Source organism: Salvia hispanica, chromosome 6 (assembly GCF_029641045.1).
Source record: "Salvia hispanica isolate PSC_SH4W2 chromosome 6, Shi_PSC_v1, whole genome shotgun sequence".
Classification (NCBI taxonomy): domain Eukaryota; kingdom Viridiplantae; phylum Streptophyta; class Magnoliopsida; order Lamiales; family Lamiaceae; genus Salvia; species Salvia hispanica.
Window position 1 is genome coordinate 48,358,581 of NC_142697.1, and position 19,273 is coordinate 48,377,853.

General features: G+C 37.0%; 4 protein-coding genes and 1 non-coding gene across 7 annotated transcripts; 2 read left to right on the forward strand and 3 right to left on the reverse strand.

Moving 5' to 3' along the window:
* Positions 1–362: 362 nt before the first annotated feature.
* LOC125208332 (transcription factor TCP4-like) lies at positions 363–1,278 on the forward strand. The gene is made up of 2 exons (XM_048107917.2): positions 363–891; positions 1,118–1,278. Exons 1-2 carry the CDS (start codon positions 576–578, stop codon positions 1,138–1,140), a joined length of 339 nt encoding a protein of 112 aa, XP_047963874.1. The 5' UTR covers positions 363–575; the 3' UTR covers positions 1,141–1,278.
* Positions 1,279–3,176: 1,898 nt separating this feature from the next.
* TRNAI-UAU (transfer RNA isoleucine (anticodon UAU)) lies at positions 3,177–3,250 on the reverse strand. Its single transcript has one exon. It is a non-coding gene; the product is annotated as a tRNA-Ile (tRNA).
* Positions 3,251–4,170: 920 nt separating this feature from the next.
* LOC125208590 (uncharacterized) lies at positions 4,171–6,513 on the forward strand. 3 transcript variants are annotated; one of them, XM_089060736.1, is made up of 5 exons: positions 4,171–5,059; positions 5,135–5,248; positions 5,642–5,778; positions 5,897–6,062; positions 6,148–6,513. In XM_089060736.1, the coding sequence occupies exons 1-5, from the start codon at positions 4,676–4,678 to the stop codon at positions 6,280–6,282; spliced, it is 936 nt and encodes a 311-aa protein (XP_088916862.1). In that variant the 5' UTR covers positions 4,171–4,675; the 3' UTR covers positions 6,283–6,513. The 3 variants fall into 3 exon arrangements, with proteins under 3 accessions (XP_088916862.1, XP_088916861.1, XP_047964194.1); XM_089060735.1 differs by having other exon boundaries at positions 4,173–5,059; positions 5,888–6,062; XM_048108237.2 differs by having other exon boundaries at positions 4,173–5,059; positions 5,135–5,239; positions 5,888–6,062.
* Positions 6,514–7,671: 1,158 nt separating this feature from the next.
* Positions 7,672–10,986, reverse strand: LOC125207311 (sodium/calcium exchanger NCL-like). The gene is made up of 6 exons (XM_048106597.2): positions 10,431–10,986; positions 9,121–9,488; positions 8,904–9,049; positions 8,565–8,835; positions 8,160–8,462; positions 7,672–8,075 (listed from the first exon to the last, which is right to left on the reverse strand). Exons 1-6 carry the CDS (start codon positions 10,777–10,779, stop codon positions 7,827–7,829), a joined length of 1,686 nt encoding a protein of 561 aa, XP_047962554.1. The 5' UTR covers positions 10,780–10,986; the 3' UTR covers positions 7,672–7,826.
* Positions 10,987–15,047: 4,061 nt separating this feature from the next.
* LOC125204072 (basic leucine zipper 61-like) lies at positions 15,048–17,186 on the reverse strand. Its single transcript, XM_048102615.2, has 4 exons — positions 16,572–17,186; positions 16,330–16,420; positions 16,042–16,168; positions 15,048–15,594 (listed from the first exon to the last, which is right to left on the reverse strand). Exons 1-4 carry the CDS (start codon positions 17,060–17,062, stop codon positions 15,461–15,463), a joined length of 843 nt encoding a protein of 280 aa, XP_047958572.1. The 5' UTR covers positions 17,063–17,186; the 3' UTR covers positions 15,048–15,460.
* Positions 17,187–19,273: the final 2,087 nt, after the last annotated feature.

A 19,273-nucleotide genomic window follows, 5' to 3' on the forward strand; every position in this document is an offset into this window, starting at 1 on the left:
GTGATTACTGTTGAACTGAGGGAATTTGAACCCATGAATGTCTGATATGATTATATGTTAATTCCAACAATCAGTAAATAATCACGCGTGTGAAATTGCACCTTCTTCGTTCTATTGTAATTCAGTTATTTTTTCATTTTAGAATGTCCGAGTTATTCATGAATGTTTCTCGGTCTTACTTTATATTTTCCTCATTTTTATCTTTCCTACTTTATCATCTATTTATTTAATAAATTATACATTTTTTTAAAACTCATTATATATGAGGTGATTAAAAAAGAATTCATAATATGTATGCTATATATATGTGTCACATGCAGTGAAACTTCCTGTAATAAGTAAGACAACAGCAATAAAGAAGGGTGCAGAAAAAGGGGAAGCAAGCAAGTAAATAAAGAGAGTGAGAAAGAGTCTTAAAAATTGATGCCCAGAAATACCACAAAAGCTGTACCATGAAAGCGATGCTCCCTCTTCTTCATATCCGAGATCTATACAACTATCTATCATGAATGAATGGAATGGATTTACAATGCGGTGATAGTCTGATTTAGCAGTATATATATATATATATATATATGGGGAAGAGCGGCGGCGAGATCGTGGAGGTGGAGGGCGGCCACATTGTGAGGGGGAGCGGCGGCAAGGACCGGCACAGCAAGGTGTGCACGGCCAAGGGCCCCAGAGACCGCCGCGTCCGCCTCGCCGCCCACACGGCCATCCAGTTCTACGACGTCCAGGACCGCCTCGGCTACGACCGCCCCAGCAAGGCCGTCGACTGGCTCATCCACAAGGCCAAGTCCGCCATCGACCGCCTTGCCCACCTCCCGCCCTGGCACCCCACCGATGTCGGAGTATGGAGCCTCAAAGGAAGTAAATCAGTCCATGACCACGGTACTTTTTTGCCTAAATATATAGGACTTGGATCCCCACAGCAGGGGATGCTGTGCACATCATCACCCTCCATTTATACAATTTTGTTTTATTCACAAATCAATGGTGGTGATGTGCACAGCATCCCCTGCTGTGCATTTTGCCACGGCAGGGGATCCAAATCCAAATATATAATGTGTTTATTTTTATTTTATATTTATGATTGCCTGTGTTTATTTCTCAACAGACGAGTGCGAGGGCCGGCGCTAGTATGTTGGTTCCACATTTGTACCACCGTCTTTGGACTCTGACGCCTTTTTCCCCGAGGCCAGCTTCGCATCGTCCGATTTGATCCCGAGAAACGGCCGGGATTTGAGGCTGTCTCTTCACTCATTCCAAGATCCAATACTCCAGCACCAGCACCAGCACCAGCACCAGCACCAGAACCAGCAGAATAATCCGACTAACCTAGCCGCGTGGGCAGGCTGGAATGGAGGCGGAGACGGATACTTGTTAGGTCAAAACCAGTTCATTTCACAGAGGGGAACCCTTCAGTCCAGTAACACACATCCACTTCAAGCTTGGATGGATCCCAATCACCCAACCAATCCCTTTCCCTGAGTCCGACTCCACAGGTGATCCCATTCCTCATTTCTTATCGTCTTCAATTACCCTTCTCATTCACTTATTTTTCATTATTTTTCCTCAGCTCAACAACGCAAAACAAGGGAAGAAGAATGAGCAATGGTGACATGACTTTGGTCTTCGTCTCAGAATCATCCGTTTCCGATTTGCTATTGTGTTGTGTATTGCTCCTATGTTTAGTCTCAACTATGTAACGTTTCTTTCTGTTTTCAATTTGGTGTCAACCGTCAACACTCATTTTATTGCTTCTGTTTGATCAAACTTTCAAATGTTTTGATGAAATAACCTACTTATTCACTCTTTCACAAACAAGTATGGATCCCAAAATCTTGCATTTATTCACTCTTTGACGAAAAATGCAAATTGACAGATGCTATGTTCATCTCATTCAAAATTTAACACTATATCTTATGGAGTATAATGTTGTTAAAAGTTTAGTAAAAAGAGTCGTATTTCAATTTTTAGAAACGTATTACATATTAAATGAAAAGGTAAACATATTAAAATTTTTAAAAAATGATCAATTTTTATCAAAATAGAAAATATGAATAGTTGTGGATTTTGAGAATTAGGGGAGTGAAAATGGTCAATTGTTCATGTGAGGTGAAAGAGATACTACATGCTAGTCATTTATTGATATATCATGCTTTGCTTCTTTAGTGCTTTTGAAGCTCATCAACTTCCTTAGACCCGCAAAAGGAGTGGGTAAAGCGACTCATCCTTCGCCATCTCCATCCATGCTCGTGTCTTGGGGTACATTCGAATAGTGGTCGTTTTCCACCAACATTGGGACGGATGCGAGAGAGAGGAGGGATTTAATTAAAGCATTCCTCAGCTAGTTGGTGAACTAGCATTTGATGCCAAGATTCAATCATCTATTCATGTTGCTCGTGATGTTTATCTTGTGTGTTTGTTGCTGATTAATTATCATAAGCTTGTTCATTGTGTGTGTAGTGAAGCTCTAAAAATAGGTTCAAACTCATATTTTGGTGTAGTGAGTGCCCTTATGGATAGAATAATGAAGAGTTAAGTGGCATGAATACTTGAAGATCCCATGAGTTAATAAAATGAGTTGGCAATATGAAGAAGAGGACCCATTGATCATTATTTGGAACTTAGTAGCCATCAATATATCCATGGTCCCCTATGTGCCTCTAAATACCTCACACACAAACAAAAAGAAAATAAATTGTCTTGTATAGAGATGTTGACTATTGGTGAATGGTTGTTGCTACTTCTTTACTACATGATGAGTACTTGGACATGAAGAATAATAGTATCATGGATCTTTAGCTATAATATAAAAAAAAAGGTTTAAAGTCTTCACTCTAAATAACTAAATTTGAGGCAAACCTTGTTTGTAAAAAGCTCTCTTCTTCATCGGTTAAAAATCCAATTTTGAGGATATTGAGAATGTGTTGGTTACATGAGGCATTAAAAAAAAATACAGTTACACAAAGTAAAGTATTGGATGGAACCCAATAATGTTTGGAAGTTGGAGATATATTTAAAAGGAAAACATGCAGAAGAAAAAAGTTCAATTTCAATTTTCAACCCAAGAAAAATAAGTGGAAGTCAAGGCTTTAATTTAGATAAAAAATGTTATGAAAAAAGGTTTAAATAAAATCCAAAAAATTAAATTAACCAACACAGGCGCGCAATGGTCCCGGCGGGGCTCGAACCCGCGACCTTCGGCTCATAAGACCAACGCTCTAACCAACTGAGCTACGGGACCTAGATGATAAGAAAATTATAGAATTTTATAGTATAGGAAGATATGACAGAGATTATGTAAATTATGTAATGAAAATTTATAATCAATTTATAAGGTGGGGGAGGAAAAAAAAATATTGATAGGGCATTATTAAATTATTTGCAGTCGAACAAATATAGTACTTCCTCCGCTCCATAGTAATGGAGGCGTTTCTTTTCGGTGCGAAGATTAAGAAAAATTGTGTTAGGTGAGTTAAATAGAGGGAGAATAAAGTGAAAAAGAAAAAAGGTAGAGATGAAGAGAGAAAAAAAATAAGAGAGAGTAAAGTAGGTGTGGAAAAATGTGTTGACTTTTACTAAAAAGGGAAATGACTCTATTACTATGGAACGCACTGAAATGGCAAAATGATTCTACTATTATGGAACGGAGGGAGTAGTATATATTTTATTAAAGGGGTAACTGCTTACAAAGTCACCAACTTTGCATGAATTCCGGTTTTTCCCACGAACTTCATTGTCGGTTGTCATTTTCCCATGTCAGGTTTTCCGGTCTGATTCAAACTGTTCGTTGCCTATTAAGACAATATCCAAATTCTTTTATCTTACTATCGTTATCTTCGTCTTTGAAATAGCTTCGCGTGAGTACCTTGTACGCCTCAATCGGAACTCGGATGAATAAGTTATGACCATTTGATGAAGGCTGCTGCGACGTTGTACTTTTTCTTCTCCCAAATTCTTCTTTAGATTTCTTTCTCGCTTTTTCCAATTTCAGCCTCTCTCTGCATGCAATTTTCGACAATTTGGTTATTAACGATGATAGTAGAAAAAAATAGTTTAATAGAGGCTTAAAAATTTGGTAATCATAACACCATGATTATAGTAAATGTAAAAATCAATAGGATTGCATATATAATAAGTAAATAGATACTGTATTCTATTATTTTGAGTGAATATTAAATCAATTAAATGATTCAAATTATTGACGGATTTAGTAAACTGGAATAGTGATTGATTCATGCAAAAAACGAAAAAGCATCTCAATTTTTTGCAGTATAATCTGGAGTGATTGTATCCAGCTAGCAAAATCAAATAGCAAAATAGAGAGGGAATCGGTCTAAATCTAATGATGGAATATGAGGAACATAGAGAGGATTCGGGCGAGAAATCAGATTTGGAGCATTCAAAATGTGATGATCTAGATTTGAATTTCAAAAATTGGATTCAAGGCCGTATATAAAGGAAATCGCAATCTTTGTTGAATTCTGGGGTTTAGATTTGTGTTTTCTGAAATCTCAGCTCTGGTTTCCTCAAACCCCTCAGATTCTGTGATTTATTGTTAATTAAGAGAAATATGATTTCGATATGGCGTGTCGCTTGCCATTTATGATCGAATTCCCCTTTAAATCCGCGAAGAATTGTCCTCGATTTTGATGGATCGGAGGGAGAAATGGCACAGGAACAGCAGCAGCACGTTGTGAGCAGCAGCGACAGTGAGAGATCGAGGAATGTGAAGGTGAAGAAGAAGATCCCGCAGCGAGGGCTGGGCGTCGCGCAGCTCGAGAAAATCAGAGTGGAGGAGCTGATGAAGAAGGAGGTCCTTGCATCTGTCTCAGCCAGCGCGATCGGTTCGGTTAGTGATGCGACTCCTTCGCCGTCGCCGGTCAATTTCCGATCGTCGAACGTGCTGTGTAGATCGTGGAGTGGCGATCACGATCATCGGAATAGTAATGCTGCTGGATTCCAACCGCCGGTGAATTTGAGTGCTTCTGCTGCTGCTCTGCCGTCGGCGCCTCAGAGATTTTTCCGATTTCAGCAACCTGCTTCTCCGGTGGTCAGTCATACTCTGTTTTTTTTTTGAGATTGATTTTAATTTTTTGTTTAATTGTTTGAATTTTGGCGATTGCAGGTGAATCCATATTCATCATCAGCAGCCTTCCATATGGAGCCCCCTTCAAACCAAAACCATTTGCATTGCAACAGCTATGCCTCCTCATCGTCGCCGTGGCCAGAGGTATACAAGGTCTCTTGCCTCATACTCTTTGATTGTGCATGAGATTTTGGTAATGAACTATTGCTCTTTGGCAATGTTTTAGCTGTGGATCCAAACTGATTTCATCTAATTCAATTCAATCTTGATGCAATGTTAGATGGTAGGGGTGAAGAGGTTTTAATTAATGATTAGTTCTTTGATTCAAAATGAGAATTTGGCAAGGATGTATATTTACTCTGTTTATTCAAACTCATTTCATTGTTTTGGTTCAATCTTGATGCGATGTAGAAGGTAGGGGTGAAGAGGTTGTTTTAATTCGGAACGAGATTTTGCTTATGAACTATAGCTCTTTGCAAATGTTTGTGTTGTTGATTCAAGCTCATTTTGATCTATTTCGACTCTATCTTGATGCAATCAATGTAGATGGTAGGGGTGAAGCGGCCGTACCCCTTCTTTCTTGAAAGTCCGCCAGAGGCTCATTCGGAATCAAGATACGACGAACTAGCTTCTTGTGGCAGTGGATATGCACCTCAAAAGGGACCAAGAAATGTATACACGAGGTCTACCCTAAATTTCTTGAACTCAAACACCAAATCTCAAATATTTGCATCACCTTTGGTATAGTTTTGGCTTGAGTGTTTTGTGATACATAAACATTTTCAATGCCAGCTATTGTAGAGATGGTCCATCAAACTCAAGCACTCCACCCGAGCAGGGTTCAAGAAGAGCCCTGAGGGATGACGGGAGGCTAGACCTAGACGGAGACTTCCTAACCTTGGCGCTTCCTCCTCCAAACTCAAAGCATGCCTACGCTATAGATGACTTTGGTTGTCAATATCCAGAGGTATCAGATTGTAAATAATGCTTGGTTTATTGTTGATTCTTCAACTCATCTGTTGTCTTAGCCTGGTCTCGTTTCGCATTGGCAGGATGACGAGAGAAGGCAAGGTCATCGTATGATAGCTAGTAGATCAATGGAAGAGCCCTTCAACTTCTTTCCGGTTAGGGCTGACGAAAGTGGTGGGGAGAAGGGAGAAGCCATTGATCTCAATTTGAAGCTATAGAATGTTAGGAGAGAAGTAAATTACCCTATTTTGGAAAGTGTTATGTGATGTGTGTTAGTTATATTATATGGTTGTGTGTTTTTTTTGTGGATTAGAAATGATTCAGTCTCGTGAATGTTGTTCGGTTGAGTAGTCATGGCCCGAATGCCACGTAGGGTTAGTGTTGGCTTAATCATGGGCAATTTCCAAACAATTTAATTTTAAGCTACTCAACTCCATCTCTGTGTATTATGTTGTGATTTTGCCTATTTGTTGTGTAAAGCATTTCATCAATTTCTCCATCATCAAGTGATAATAAAAAATACTATTACTATATTATATCATCATTTAGTTATGATCATTCAACTATAGAAATAACTTCCAAAAGACTGTTCTTTCAATACATGTAAAAAAACTATTTATTAATTATCTTTTTATAAAGGCTATTTTATTAAAATAATTTTCTTTTTCATTTTCTATTATATATTGACGAAACATTTGAGGTAATTTGAAAATTTGTTATTTCAAACTTTATGGAGTACTAAAATTGTTCCGAATTTGAACAAATTTTATGATTAAAAGAATATTATCCATACAAATTATATTATCTACATCGACTTATACACAAATTAAACAATTAAAATTTTATCCATGGCATCGTTGTCAATTAATATTTCATTTTAAAACTTTATGGAATTGACCAAATTTGATCAACCCTTTATTTAAACAACTAGTACTTCCTAAGTCACATTCAAGATGGATATTTTAAAATGACAAGAAATTTAAGCGGAATTGTTAAGTGAATTATAATTTTAAAAATTGTAGAAGAGATAATATTTTATTTTAAAAAAGGAAAAAGAATGTCTTAGCCGTGACAAATTGAAAAAAGAAATGGTAAAATATTGGACATTTTGAATAATGGATGGAGGGACATTGTGCATCCGTTAATATGTTTTAAAATTCCAATAGTTAAAGTCGCGCTTTCAGCTGAGAAAGTCGCTGACATCCATCAACTAGAGCATCAGCAATAATGGCTTCTGTCTCAAGATTGAACTAGTCGTTTTTCCGGTTCAAGTCGTTCCATAGGTTTTTATGTCCAAACCAAACTGAACAACGCATTGAATCACAATCGAATTTATCAATATAGTACATTAGTACTCCTTCCGTTCCAACTAAGATTCTTTTTTGGGATGTTTCAACTAAATTGAGTCATTTCCTTTTTTAATAAAAAAATAAAAATAAAATCAATCAGTCTTTTTATTCTACTATCTATTTTACTCTTTTAATCTTTGCTACTTTATTCTTCTCTCCTACTTTTTAACACAATGTTTTAATCTTCGTGCCCAAAAATTATGTCTCAACTTAGTTGGGACGGAGGGAATAGTAGCTTTTGAAACGCTGGGCCAAACATTATCAGCAAACATAATTCCAACTGTGAATAATTCATTAAAAACTAACCAAGCATGGCCAAACATTTCCATGGCTCACAACCAGTCAAGCTCCAACAAGAAACTGTGAAAATCTACCACACCTCACATCAAAACACAAACCAAACTAATGTTAACCTACGACCATCCGAAGACAAAGTCGAGAACATACACAAGTGCAAGAGAAAATGGATACAGAAGAAAAGCCACCAAAGAGGTCCAAACCGGGAAGGTGGTGCGAACGCTCGCAAACACGCCCATCACGATGCACACGATCAAAATCACCAGCACCTCCGACGAGAAGTCCCACACCAGCCCCCTAGCGTAGACCAGCGCCAAGAACACCGACAGGCACAGCACGTTGTTCATCGTCACGGCTCCATACAGCTGCAACATAACAGAAATCAAGTAAATTAGCCCATTAAACTTACTGTATTGTATATAGTGATTTCAGTTCTCTCTTTCACTCACCTCAGAGAACGTTAGGGACGCGGATCTCAGCTTCTTCCTGCTGGCGAATATGATGGCGGACACGGCCTCGCTGGAGTTGGTCGCCAGTGGCAGAGCAATGAATGATATAAAGAAGGTAGGGATCTTGGTGGCGTTGGAGAAGTTTTGGACAGAGTCCACGAGCGGGTCCGCGAATGCAGCTGCGATGGCGGTTCCGAGGAGGAGTAGAAGGACGGCTTTCACCGTGGTCCAAGGCGAGTTCTCGACGCCCTCTTCGCCCTCCTCGCTCTGGACGCCCAACAGGAAATGATCCCTCTTTGTTTGCTGTGGACAAGACGGAAATATCAATATATATACTGTTGTACGACGTTGAAGTCATCCCAAAAGACTAGCCTGTAGCGTATAAGTAAAAAAAAAATGTCGGACCGTGTGGAAGTCTTCGATGTACTTCATCGAATCAGCAGCGTGGTTGGATTCATTGCCGGTCTTGGCCTCCTCAAGCCATTTCCCAACTCCAACGATGAACTCCGGTAGATCAATTCTAGAGTCTTGGCTGGTGTCGAACTCCCTCATCACCTTCTCCACAGCGTCGCTGTGGTCTAAACTCACCTCGTTGAACTGGATTCCGATGATGAGGGCGCGGAGATCATTGTGGGAAAGGTATCCGTCCGAGTTCTCGTCAATCGCCTTGAACAGCCTGTCGGGTTAGATAAGAAGTTAGAAAAAGCAGAGTCGAAAAGGGAAAAGACGTGGAATGAAGCTTACTTGGAGAGAACTTCTACATTAGGGCGACCGTCCTCTGTGGAGAGCTTCCCAAGGGCGCGCTTCTTCAGATGCTTTAGGATCCCCGACATCACGTGCCTGTGCTTGATGTAGTCGAGGCGCCTCTTCTGAACCCAGGGCTGGAAAACCTGCAAAGGAACAGATGTAAAGAGAGAACTGAAACCACTATATAAGTCTCGTAGTCTGCTCCATTTAATACCTGGTAAAGGCAATAGGAGATTAGGAGGGAAACTGAGACAATGAGGCCAATCAAGACGGCCAAGTTCCTTCCGGAGTCGTAATGCAACATCTGTGGAAATTGCACTATGATGAAGGGAATCACGGATATAGCCATGATTATGCCAGCATAGGTTGTCCATATGTCCGTGCTAACGCCCGAACCAGTTAAACTGAAGGCTCTCGTGTCTTGGTTGTCTTTGGCGAGATTATCTTGAAGATCGCACTTGCCTACGAGAATGCAGGAGCCCCAAATGACAGTGAGGAGCATGACGGTTGAGCCGGCGAGAAGGCCCATGCCAACTGAAACTTGGCTTTGAGCAGTTTCTACACTTCCCGACATACCAGAGACTGAAAAGCGAGGGGAAAATAGTTAGTTTTGAGCAACTACATACTGCTGTCCCCCAAATTTTGACACAGTTTACCATTTCAGTCCGTCCATGAAAGTTTGACACACTTCACTTTTTGCCATTTTTGGTAGTGGACCCCATATTCCACTAACTCATTCCTACTCACATTTTATTATAAAACTAATACTTTAAAAGTAGGACCCACATCCCACCAACTATTTCAACTCACTTTCCATTACATTTCTTAAAACTCGTACCGGGTCAAAGTGTGTCAATATTGGGGGCCGGAGGTAGTACTATTTATCAGTAAAGATGGAGCCTATTTAGTCTATAAACCCCGTAATGTATAAATATAAATCATAGTAAGTAGAAGATAAGTTTCTTTGCAATGAAGTCTGTAAAACAAACATAACAAAAAGTAGCTTCACATGATGAATAACATGAGACTGAACCCAACATATTTTTGCACACTATATAGATAGATGAATTTTCTCTTCAAGTACAAGATATACACATAGTTTGTCACAATTTAAGATTCATGAAGATTGTATCTTACACACAAAAAGTACTCCCTCCGTCCCTCATTAGGAGTTACACTTTAACCGGACACCTCCGTCCCTCATTAGGAGTTACACTTTAACCGGACACGGGTTCTAAGAAATGTAAAGAAAAATTAGTTGAAAAAGTTAGTGAAATGTGGGACCCATTTTTTATATTGATTTTATAATAAAATATGAGTGAATTGAAATAGTGGAATGTGAAACCTACTTCCTATTTATGGTAAAAATGAGGGACGGACCGTATTGAAAAAGTGTGACTCTTAATCGGGGACGGAGGGAGTAACTAAATAACAGAACTCATCACTTTTTCCAATAAAATAAGGTTTTTTGAGGAAATATGGAGACAAAAAATAAAAATAAAAAAAAAAATGAAAAGTGAGTACCGAGTATAAGCATAGCATCAGGGAGGGCTCCGAGAATGGGGAGGAAGAGGCCGCCGACGATTCCGGGGCCCAAAATCTCGAGCAGAAGCTCGCTGCCGCCGGAGAGATACGTGGCGGCCGTGAACATGAGGTATCCGTAGACGAGGATGAGGAAGAGGTTCCCCATCGCCGTCGTCGTGCACGGCATGAATCCGTACGTCTGCTCGCACGTCGCCTCCTCCGCTCCGAGGCGGAGAAACGCTTCGGAGCCATCGGAGACGAGACGCGATTGGTCGGAAATGAGGCGGCCGTGCGCCGCGCCGCAGAGGATCAGGAAGAGGACGGCTGAGAGAAGCGGCCGGTGGATCATGATTGATCAATCAATTAATTGCCTCAATGGAGGAGTGGGAAATGGGGAGTATTTATTAGTAGTATTATTGTGAGAGGAATAAAATCGTTATTGGCAGTTCAAAGGATTGTGGACCGCCATTATCGATATTGCAGAGATCGTTGAATAAGTTTCTTAAATATTTGTCGGATTTTGGCCCTTGGGTTTAAGATTCGACTACTACTCCTTAGTCCTTACTATCTATATATATACATGTAATATTGTAATAATACTAATAATAGTTTGGTAAGTTTAATAAGACGATTTTGGATCAAGATCTGAATCTGCTGCATATGCGAAGTCAACTTTCCAAATAATAATATTGGAGCATGGACTGAGGCGTGTGAGCACCGTGGCTGTGCTGTGTTGGAGTGGAGGCTCACACTGAGATGACACGTCACTGCGTGCTGTTTTGTGTGCACGCCACCTAGGAGCCATCATTACGTAATTATTTTTCTTTTTCTTTTTTTTTTATTTTATTTCAATGATATAACTTTTAAACTTTTGATAAAAGGGGCAACTTAGGGTGCCACCATTCCTTAAAATAACACCATAGCACTATTTCTAGCCAATCATTTATACACGTGGACGAATAATAAGCTGTCACGTGGAAAAAAAAAAATTCAAGGATAAAAAAAGACGGCCAACGATATTCTATACCTTATACAGCAATTTTTCTTGTCCAGCAATATCCGACACGCTATACAGCAATTTATAGATTGCTGTGTAGTGTTTGTAATATTGTTGTGTAACGTTTTAATATTGCTGTATAAGTGGTGTCACGGTGTCACTTTAAGAGGGGTTGTCATTTTAACACAAACCTTTGATAAAAATTCTTATTTATATAGTATTATACATGCAAAGGAGTGTTAGGGTTCCATCGTCTCTTAAAGTAACACTATACCACTATTCTTAGCCAATCATTTGTGCACGTGGACGAATAATCAGCTGCCATGTGGCAATAAAAAAGTTCAAGGATAAAAAAACGGTCATCAATATTTTATACACTATACAACAATTTTTATTGAATATTGCTGCATATGTGGTGTTACAGTGTTACTTTAAGAGGTGTTCATTTTAACACAAATCTATACATTACAAATATATATAGCACGTGTGAATTACTCTCTCTGTCCCCTAATAATTATTCACTTCGATTCTGATGTAATGTAAAGGAAAGTAAATTAAAAAAATAATAAAATATGTGTCTTATAGCAAAATGTGAGTAAAATGAGTTAGTGAGATATACGGATCTACTTATCAATTAAAATAAATAGCGTTAACTAAAGTGCATTTTAGATGCTATTGGCTATGGCCTATGGATGTAAAAGCAAGGGATAAAAAAAATGTATCGTTCATGGATTGTACAAGTAAAGTGCAATTCTAGTACTGCCAATTGCCCTTACATGATTTTGATTTTCGAAAAAAAGAATATTATTATTATAATTTCGTCTTATATTATTATCTTGTACAAAATAAAATGCCTCATTTAGACTATTACGAATGAAGTACGAGTATTATTTTATGGCCTAATGGGGGACCTCATAGTAAAGAGGACCTCACAGGTCACACCATATTTGTTAAATTAAATACGTATAAGTACCTCATTGAAAAGTGGCACCACTCTTGAGTCTTAGCTGATGCAACTTGAAAATATTAAATGGGAGTATCTATGATTTTAAAAGATATTTTTCACTTTCAAACTCAACCATATCTTTTAATAACTCAATCCGATTTATTTTATAATTTCTATAAGGAATTCATGCGGACTGGTGATCCTTGTAATTAAATACCCTAACGTGATTAAAGATTGCTACATTATTTTAGATAAATTTTAGCTCGATTTGCTATTTTGAAATGAGATAAAAGAAGCATATACTATATATATGACCCCAATATTTATATTGATTGGAAAATATATCCTAGTAGTATATTCCTATTAATAAATCGGCATGACAGTTTTTGCTTTTTACAATTAGTTTTTGTTTTTTAATGAATAAATTAATTGAAATTTTAAGAGTCGCACTACTATGTATAAATTCGAACTCAACATATTTGACATCATATATTAACTTTTACAATCAAGTCATATATACAGATGAGAAGATTAATAGGTATATCAACATATTGATAATATTATTCTCTCCGTCCCCAATGATTGTCCACTTTTCAATACGAAATTTTAAAAATTGTAAAATAATAAATTGAAAAACTAGTAAAATACAAATCTTACTTTTATATACTAGTATTAATTTTATAAATAATGTGATGCAGGACGAGATTCAAACCAATGCATTTATTTTATTGGGTAGGGTACCTTAGGGTGGCTGGACCACGCATGCAACTATGTCACCTATCTTATTGCTTAAATTTTTTAGATCCCATTTATTTTTGAGGTATATCCTTCATTACAACAAGAATACTTATCCAGAGAATAAAATTATTTTTCGTGTGGAAGTAATAATTGATTTTTTTGCCAAATTGACCAATGTAATTTGGAACGTTCGAAATACAAAATCAATTAAGTTGAGACATACTACTGATTAGTCCCAGATTGCTTGTGCACGTGTGCTCTCTACACAAACATTGTGTTAAACTATATATTTTATTATTTTTTTGTCGAGAAGATATTCAATGACTACTCCATAAGTCCATTAAGATAATCCAAATAAAAATTTAAGATAATTGTAGTGACCTCACTAGTGGACGACCCACAAATAGAAATTATTGTATTTTACATAATGTTTGGTGGTTGGATGTGAAATCATGTGAATGCCTTTTATTAAGAATGCTAAAAAGAGATTACACACATCACAATTTTACACACAAGACATTTTTGCAATTTGTAAAGTCAGTATGGCCGACTTGGATTCAGAGACGTAGGTCCATTTAGTTTTGTCAATGATTTATTTATGAATGAAATTGGACTCGGTGAATAAGAGTATTGTTGACTATCTACGGTCTACCAACCGATCGAACGATAAACATAAGTAAACACTAAATCCTAAGCTAGTATAATGAGGGTTGAGTAGTCGTCAACTCCAAAGACCGGAGCTTTTTAACTTTTATAGGCAGGTGATAGAGTTGTTCGACCCAGACTTATATAAGAGATAATAGTCATTTAAATCATCAAATTTAGACAAATTATAAAAAAAAATTCTTTTTTCGTTGTTATCAACATTACTACAAGATGCCGTTTATGCACAAATGTAACAATAAGAGAAATTATAAATATTGTGATTTAATAATTATTATCCACGTAAATAAATGCAAGTAGGAGTACATTTATTTTGGATAAAGATGTGTTTGTTGGGGATAAATTGACTGAAATCGAAAGTCTTAAATGTGGGTGCCGGCCAAACTACTCTACCACGTCGGTTGGTATTCGTGTTAAAATAAATTAGATTCATTAATGAATACACATTGGACGATTTGCCACGTTCTCACCTCTACTGAGTATAAACTCATCTCACGTCAGGAATTTGAGGGAAGTTTGAAAGTATGTATAATTTCAGTTCACTTCCAATTTGTTTGAGATCTTTTGAGAGTGATCCAAAAAAAATCTGTGTTGCTTTGATCCAAAGCGAATAATATCAAACGTATGTTGCAGTCAACGGAATAATTATTGCTCGCTAATTTGTGCTTGTTATTGAGCGTTTTGTTAGTGCAAGTTTTGCTCGATGAAATAACCCAATTGATCACTACAAGCCCAAGGTGTTTGATGAAAAGCCCAAGTGAGTATTGACTTAGTTTTGAGTACTTGGGCCGGGCCTAAACTTTTGTGAACTCTAGATTTTACTCATTTTATTTTTGTACACTAAATATATTTCATATTTCGTTATTATTTTTGTTATTCATAATTTTTAAAATTTGCGTGAGTTAAAATAAGACTTTATTTCGGGAATGGATGGAGTATTATCTTTGGTTATGTAATCAATTTGATTATTTTGAGCTACATAAATATCCCATTTGATTCCATTTAAATTTTCATTATTGCAATTTAAAATTTCTCTTTGAAATAACTAGCTAAAATCTTTGCGCTATTCTCGCTCTTCATTTTGTGTATCATTAATTAATATGCGTTACAAATATCTCTAATAAAATGAAATATTATCTAGCCGCTTTTAAAATCTTTGTCATTATGTCAACTGTGTTAATGGGGACACACATTGTATTTGTTAATAAAAGGCCAAAAGTAGACATGTGTAGCACCACATATCTTCCAACAAAATGTACTTAAAAACAATATCTAAACAATGTTCAAACTTATATTACAAAACTCTAATTAATCAATCAATCTACACTTACAAGACTCCCACATCAAGAATTCAAAAATAAAACAAATACTAGTGAATTTTTTTCAAGAAAAAACCCCATGAAAAAAGACCTTCACAAATTAGCATGTCACAAGAATCTTTCCTAGCAATCCCCATATTTTTTTTTTCTTTTTCTCCCCCAAATTTTATTCTATTTGTCATTTGTTTGGATGCCACTATGGCACTATCCATGTTTCACACTGACAAAGGCTCCAATCACCACCCAAATTAAAAAAGAGAAATAAAAAGGAGAGAGAAAGAGCCCCACTATTAGATTAGAAAGATAGAGACACACCATGTGATGAATCTCAAGAATTGTAATGCACCATCTTTTAATACTACTATCATTATTCCTCCTCCTCCGGCCGCCGCTCCGGCGGCGGCGCCGGCGCGTCGCTGCACTCCATATTCTTCTTCATGTTTTGCTCGTGGAAGACTTTCCTCAGCCTCTCTATCTCCTTCTTTAGTGCTTCTTGGTGGGCTATATATATTATACAATTTAGAACAAATTAAATTAAGATAAATATTTTAGTTTTGTTCAATGTGAATTGGTTAGGTAGTTAAATTGAGACATGTTTTTGAAAAATTTAATATTATACATTCAATGAAAAGTTAGATACTATATAATTGCATGTGATCACAAATTAGAACATTGTGCAACTTGTTTCTTCAACAATAAATCATGTCCCAACTTGAGTAGGAAAAAAGGAAGAAGCATGCTTCAAACTGCAAGTAATAAATATATACACATGACATGAATCTACTAAGTATTAATACTATTTACCCATAATAATGTGGTTCAAATTAAATCGATTCCCCATCTTAAAATATGATTAATTTGTTGATTCTTTTATTAAAATTTAAAAAATTTAGTGTTTTATGTATATTTGTCTGATAATTATTGATAATTGAGAAGTGAAGATGTTACCATCTTTGAATATTTTGTCTTGAGCCAATGCTGCTATCCTTTGCTTAATAGCGCTATTATCCACATTCAATAGAAGCCTTTGATGGTCCAAAAACGCTACTCGCGGCGACAATGCAGATACTTCCGTCTATAAAAAATTGTCATATACCAATTAGTTAGTACGAATAAATAAACATTAATGTGTTTGATGAAGTAAATATGATAAAAATGAAATGAGACATATACCAACGGACATTTAAAAGCGACAAAATAAGATATTTAATCGCGCACGAAGAGAGCATAGCAAACCTGCAATGTTGTAACACTCCTTTCAAGCTCAGAAATATATTGTAATTTTCTCACTCTTGACCTCTGAGCAGACTGCCTGTTTGCCAAAATCCTGCAGCATTTTTTGTAATTAGAAAAAATTAGTACAAAATGCTCAAATTGTTTGAAACTTTATAACATAATTAACATTATTTATTTGATACATTTTGCATGGATTTAGTGTGGTACTAATAACTTGGATTAATGAAAAGAGTTTTTTTTACCTTTTGATCCGTTTAGGATCTCCTGGCGCGTTCTCAGACGATTTAGTCGTCTGAGGCGCGGTGGGGTCCGGGGCCGGTTGGTCAGCACTGTCGACCTCTCCGGCCTCCGTCTCGGCCTTGGGCTGCAGGCACGCGACGGCCCTCTTGTCGTCGTCGTCGCTGTTCTGGTCGGACGGAGTGGAGGGGTTGACGCTGGACGGGTTCGACGACGAGCCGAGGGCGGTGATGAGGTCGTCGGAGAACATGTTCCGCAGCTGCTCGTCATCGAGCCGGTCGAACCCCATGCCGCCGCTGCCGTGGGCGGCCACGTCCTCCACGAAGGCGATCGGGTCGCTCACGGTGCGGCGGTGGGAGCTCCGCCGCGTGGCCGAGAAGTCGAGGAACTCGTCCATCCACGGCGCGGCGGCGGAGGAGGGCGGCGTTTGGAAGGGGAACGACGGCCAATTGTGGGCCGCCATGGTGATGGGGGCTTTGGGGGGCAATTGCTCCATGCAACTCAATTGATGATTAAATCTTAGCTCTCAATTCTATATCTTTTTTTTTGCCTGATTTGTGCAAAGATCGATGTGTTGTAATAACTAACAACTGCAGAGATGTGAAATTTTATGATGTAGAGAAAAATTGAGGTGTCGGATGGGGCAATGTGTGTATATATAGGATGGGAAGGTATCTTTGAGTAAATTATATTTTCTTCTTTTTTTTTATTTTAAAATAAAATTTTTGTATATTCTGGTGGGGTTGGGGGTTAACTGTCGATTTACGATAGTCGCAAAATTTCATTAAATTCTGCATTTAGAGTCGTCGTGGAACTGTGCTGCAGTAGCTCTGTTGAACTATGCATTCACATCGATTGCTGCTGCAATGCCTGAAGTCTGAACATCGGCACCTCATACAATAATGTCTAAGCACATTGCCGCTAGGACAAAGGCTCTGGACTAGTGGAGTTCACAAATGGTCGTTAACGATAACGTTGCATTGCATCTATCTTCCTACATTGGCGACGATATTCTTCATCATCATCAACCCATGGTACAACAACTCTGCGCCAACTCTTTGTTAATTGTATCGTTATTGTCTTTCGGCATAAATAACGATCTAATTTTACTGTATTCGATCCCATAAATTTTACTCTCTCCGTCCCCGATTAAGATGCACACTTTTCCATTTCGGTCCGTCTCCAATTAAGAGTCACACTTCATTTTTACTATAAATAGTAAGTAGGTCCTACATTCCACTAAACTCAGTTAACTCACATTTTATTATAAAACCAATATTAAAAAATGGGTCACACATTCCACTAATTTTTTTAATAAACTTTTCTTTACATTTCTTAAAATTCATGTTGTCCAGTCAAAGTGTGACTCTTAATCGGGAACGGACGGAGTATTTTTTTGGATGGTCAAAATTTAGAGAAAGGAGGGGGGTGTCACATGGGAGTAGGACAGCTAGCAACAGCTAGGGATTTGAGAAGATGATAATCTAAATCGGACGGTTTTAATCGAAAGTGTAGATAGTTTATTTAGAAGGGAATCAGCCCACCACGTGCCGATGTGACTTTTTTTGGCCCTCCATTTTCTTTTTTCACCGCTTCCAAATTAATATTTTTTGTTACTATTAAATAGACATATTTATACTTCATGGGTCGATTTTCGTATAAAGTCGAGTACATAATCTCACTATAGAAAATTGATTCGTAAAAGCATTTTTTATATATGGTACGAGATAATTTTCGGGATCTGAAACACTAGTACAATCATTTATTTATTTTTATCTCGTGTCACACTAGTACAATCATTATTTTTTTTTTATATCATGTCATGTTTGCATTTTATTATCGAATGGGCCATTATTTCTTTTTTTGTTATGAACTTTTTCTCTTACTGAATTTATAGAACTTTTAAAAGGTTAATACTATTTCATAATATATTTAAAGATTAGTGGAGTATATTGTTTTACAATTTGACCTAAAGTTAATCACAAAGGGTAATAATTTTGTGAATTAATATTTTTCAAGAAATAACGTATCTAAAACTAAAAGATAAAATAAAATATTAGTAATAATAAGCAGTCCCGGTCCATGTACGGATCCATTTGGGAATATTTGGGGATCATAATTAAGCATAATTAAATAAATAAAATCATATATAGTGACATTTAAGTGATTGATTAGGTAAGAATCTTTGCTTTTGTTTATATTAGCTCATCTTCAATGTGATTATGTTCTTCTCTGCACATGCCCACCTTCCTTTTAAGCTAACCCTAATTTTAAAACTTAAATCTATTAAAAATTAAAATATTAATTGACCGATAATTTAAAAATTAGAGGTCCTTGATATCAACAATGTTTTGTTAACAAATTTTATATCAACGTTTTGCTTAACATATACATTATCTCAAAATTATCCATTAGTTGGTAAATGTAATTTTGACAAATGTCTATCAAGTTTGGAGAAATATTGAAAAAAAAAATATCTAGGATTTTTCATTCGAATATTTGGCATCATCACATATATACCCACTAAGAAAGTGAGTTATATATACCCAATAATGAATATCAAGAGTAGGAGAACTTTTGGAAATTATGATGAATTATGAGACGAGACAGTCTTTAGTGTGACAGAAGGTGCTTAGACAGGACTTTGAACTTTTCGCTAATCATTATTAGTGTCTCCTTTAATTAAATAAGTACTATTACTGAATGC

What these genes read in the sequence shown, in the direction of transcription:
- LOC125208332 (XM_048107917.2), top strand. Translation starts at nt 576, where the DNA reads ATGGGGAAGAGCGGCGGCGAGATCGTGGAGGTGGAGGGCGGCCACATT. An exon ending in TAAATCAGTCCATGACCACG is followed by an intron (nt 892 to 1,117) that starts GTACTTTTTTGC and finishes ATTTCTCAACAG; the next exon opens with ACGAGTGCGAGGGCCGGCGC.
- LOC125204072 (XM_048102615.2), bottom strand. Translation starts at nt 17,062, where the DNA reads ATGGAGCAATTGCCCCCCAAAGCCCCCATCACCATGGCGGCCCACAAT. An exon ending in GATCCTAAACGGATCAAAAG is followed by an intron (nt 16,421 to 16,571) that starts GTAAAAAAAACT and finishes AAAATGCTGCAG; the next exon opens with GATTTTGGCAAACAGGCAGT. An exon ending in GGAGTGTTACAACATTGCAG is followed by an intron (nt 16,169 to 16,329) that starts GTTTGCTATGCT and finishes AATTTTTTATAG; the next exon opens with ACGGAAGTATCTGCATTGTC.
- LOC125207311 (XM_048106597.2), bottom strand. Translation starts at nt 10,779, where the DNA reads ATGATCCACCGGCCGCTTCTCTCAGCCGTCCTCTTCCTGATCCTCTGC. An exon ending in TGATGCTATGCTTATACTCG is followed by an intron (nt 9,489 to 10,430) that starts GTACTCACTTTT and finishes CTCGCTTTTCAG; the next exon opens with TCTCTGGTATGTCGGGAAGT. An exon ending in TCTCCTATTGCCTTTACCAG is followed by an intron (nt 9,050 to 9,120) that starts GTATTAAATGGA and finishes GTTCCTTTGCAG; the next exon opens with GTTTTCCAGCCCTGGGTTCA.
- LOC125208590 (XM_089060735.1), top strand. Translation starts at nt 4,676, where the DNA reads ATGGCACAGGAACAGCAGCAGCACGTTGTGAGCAGCAGCGACAGTGAG. An exon ending in CCAAGAAATGTATACACGAG is followed by an intron (nt 5,779 to 5,887) that starts GTCTACCCTAAA and finishes TTTCAATGCCAG; the next exon opens with CTATTGTAGAGATGGTCCAT. An exon ending in TTGGTTGTCAATATCCAGAG is followed by an intron (nt 6,063 to 6,147) that starts GTATCAGATTGT and finishes TCGCATTGGCAG; the next exon opens with GATGACGAGAGAAGGCAAGG.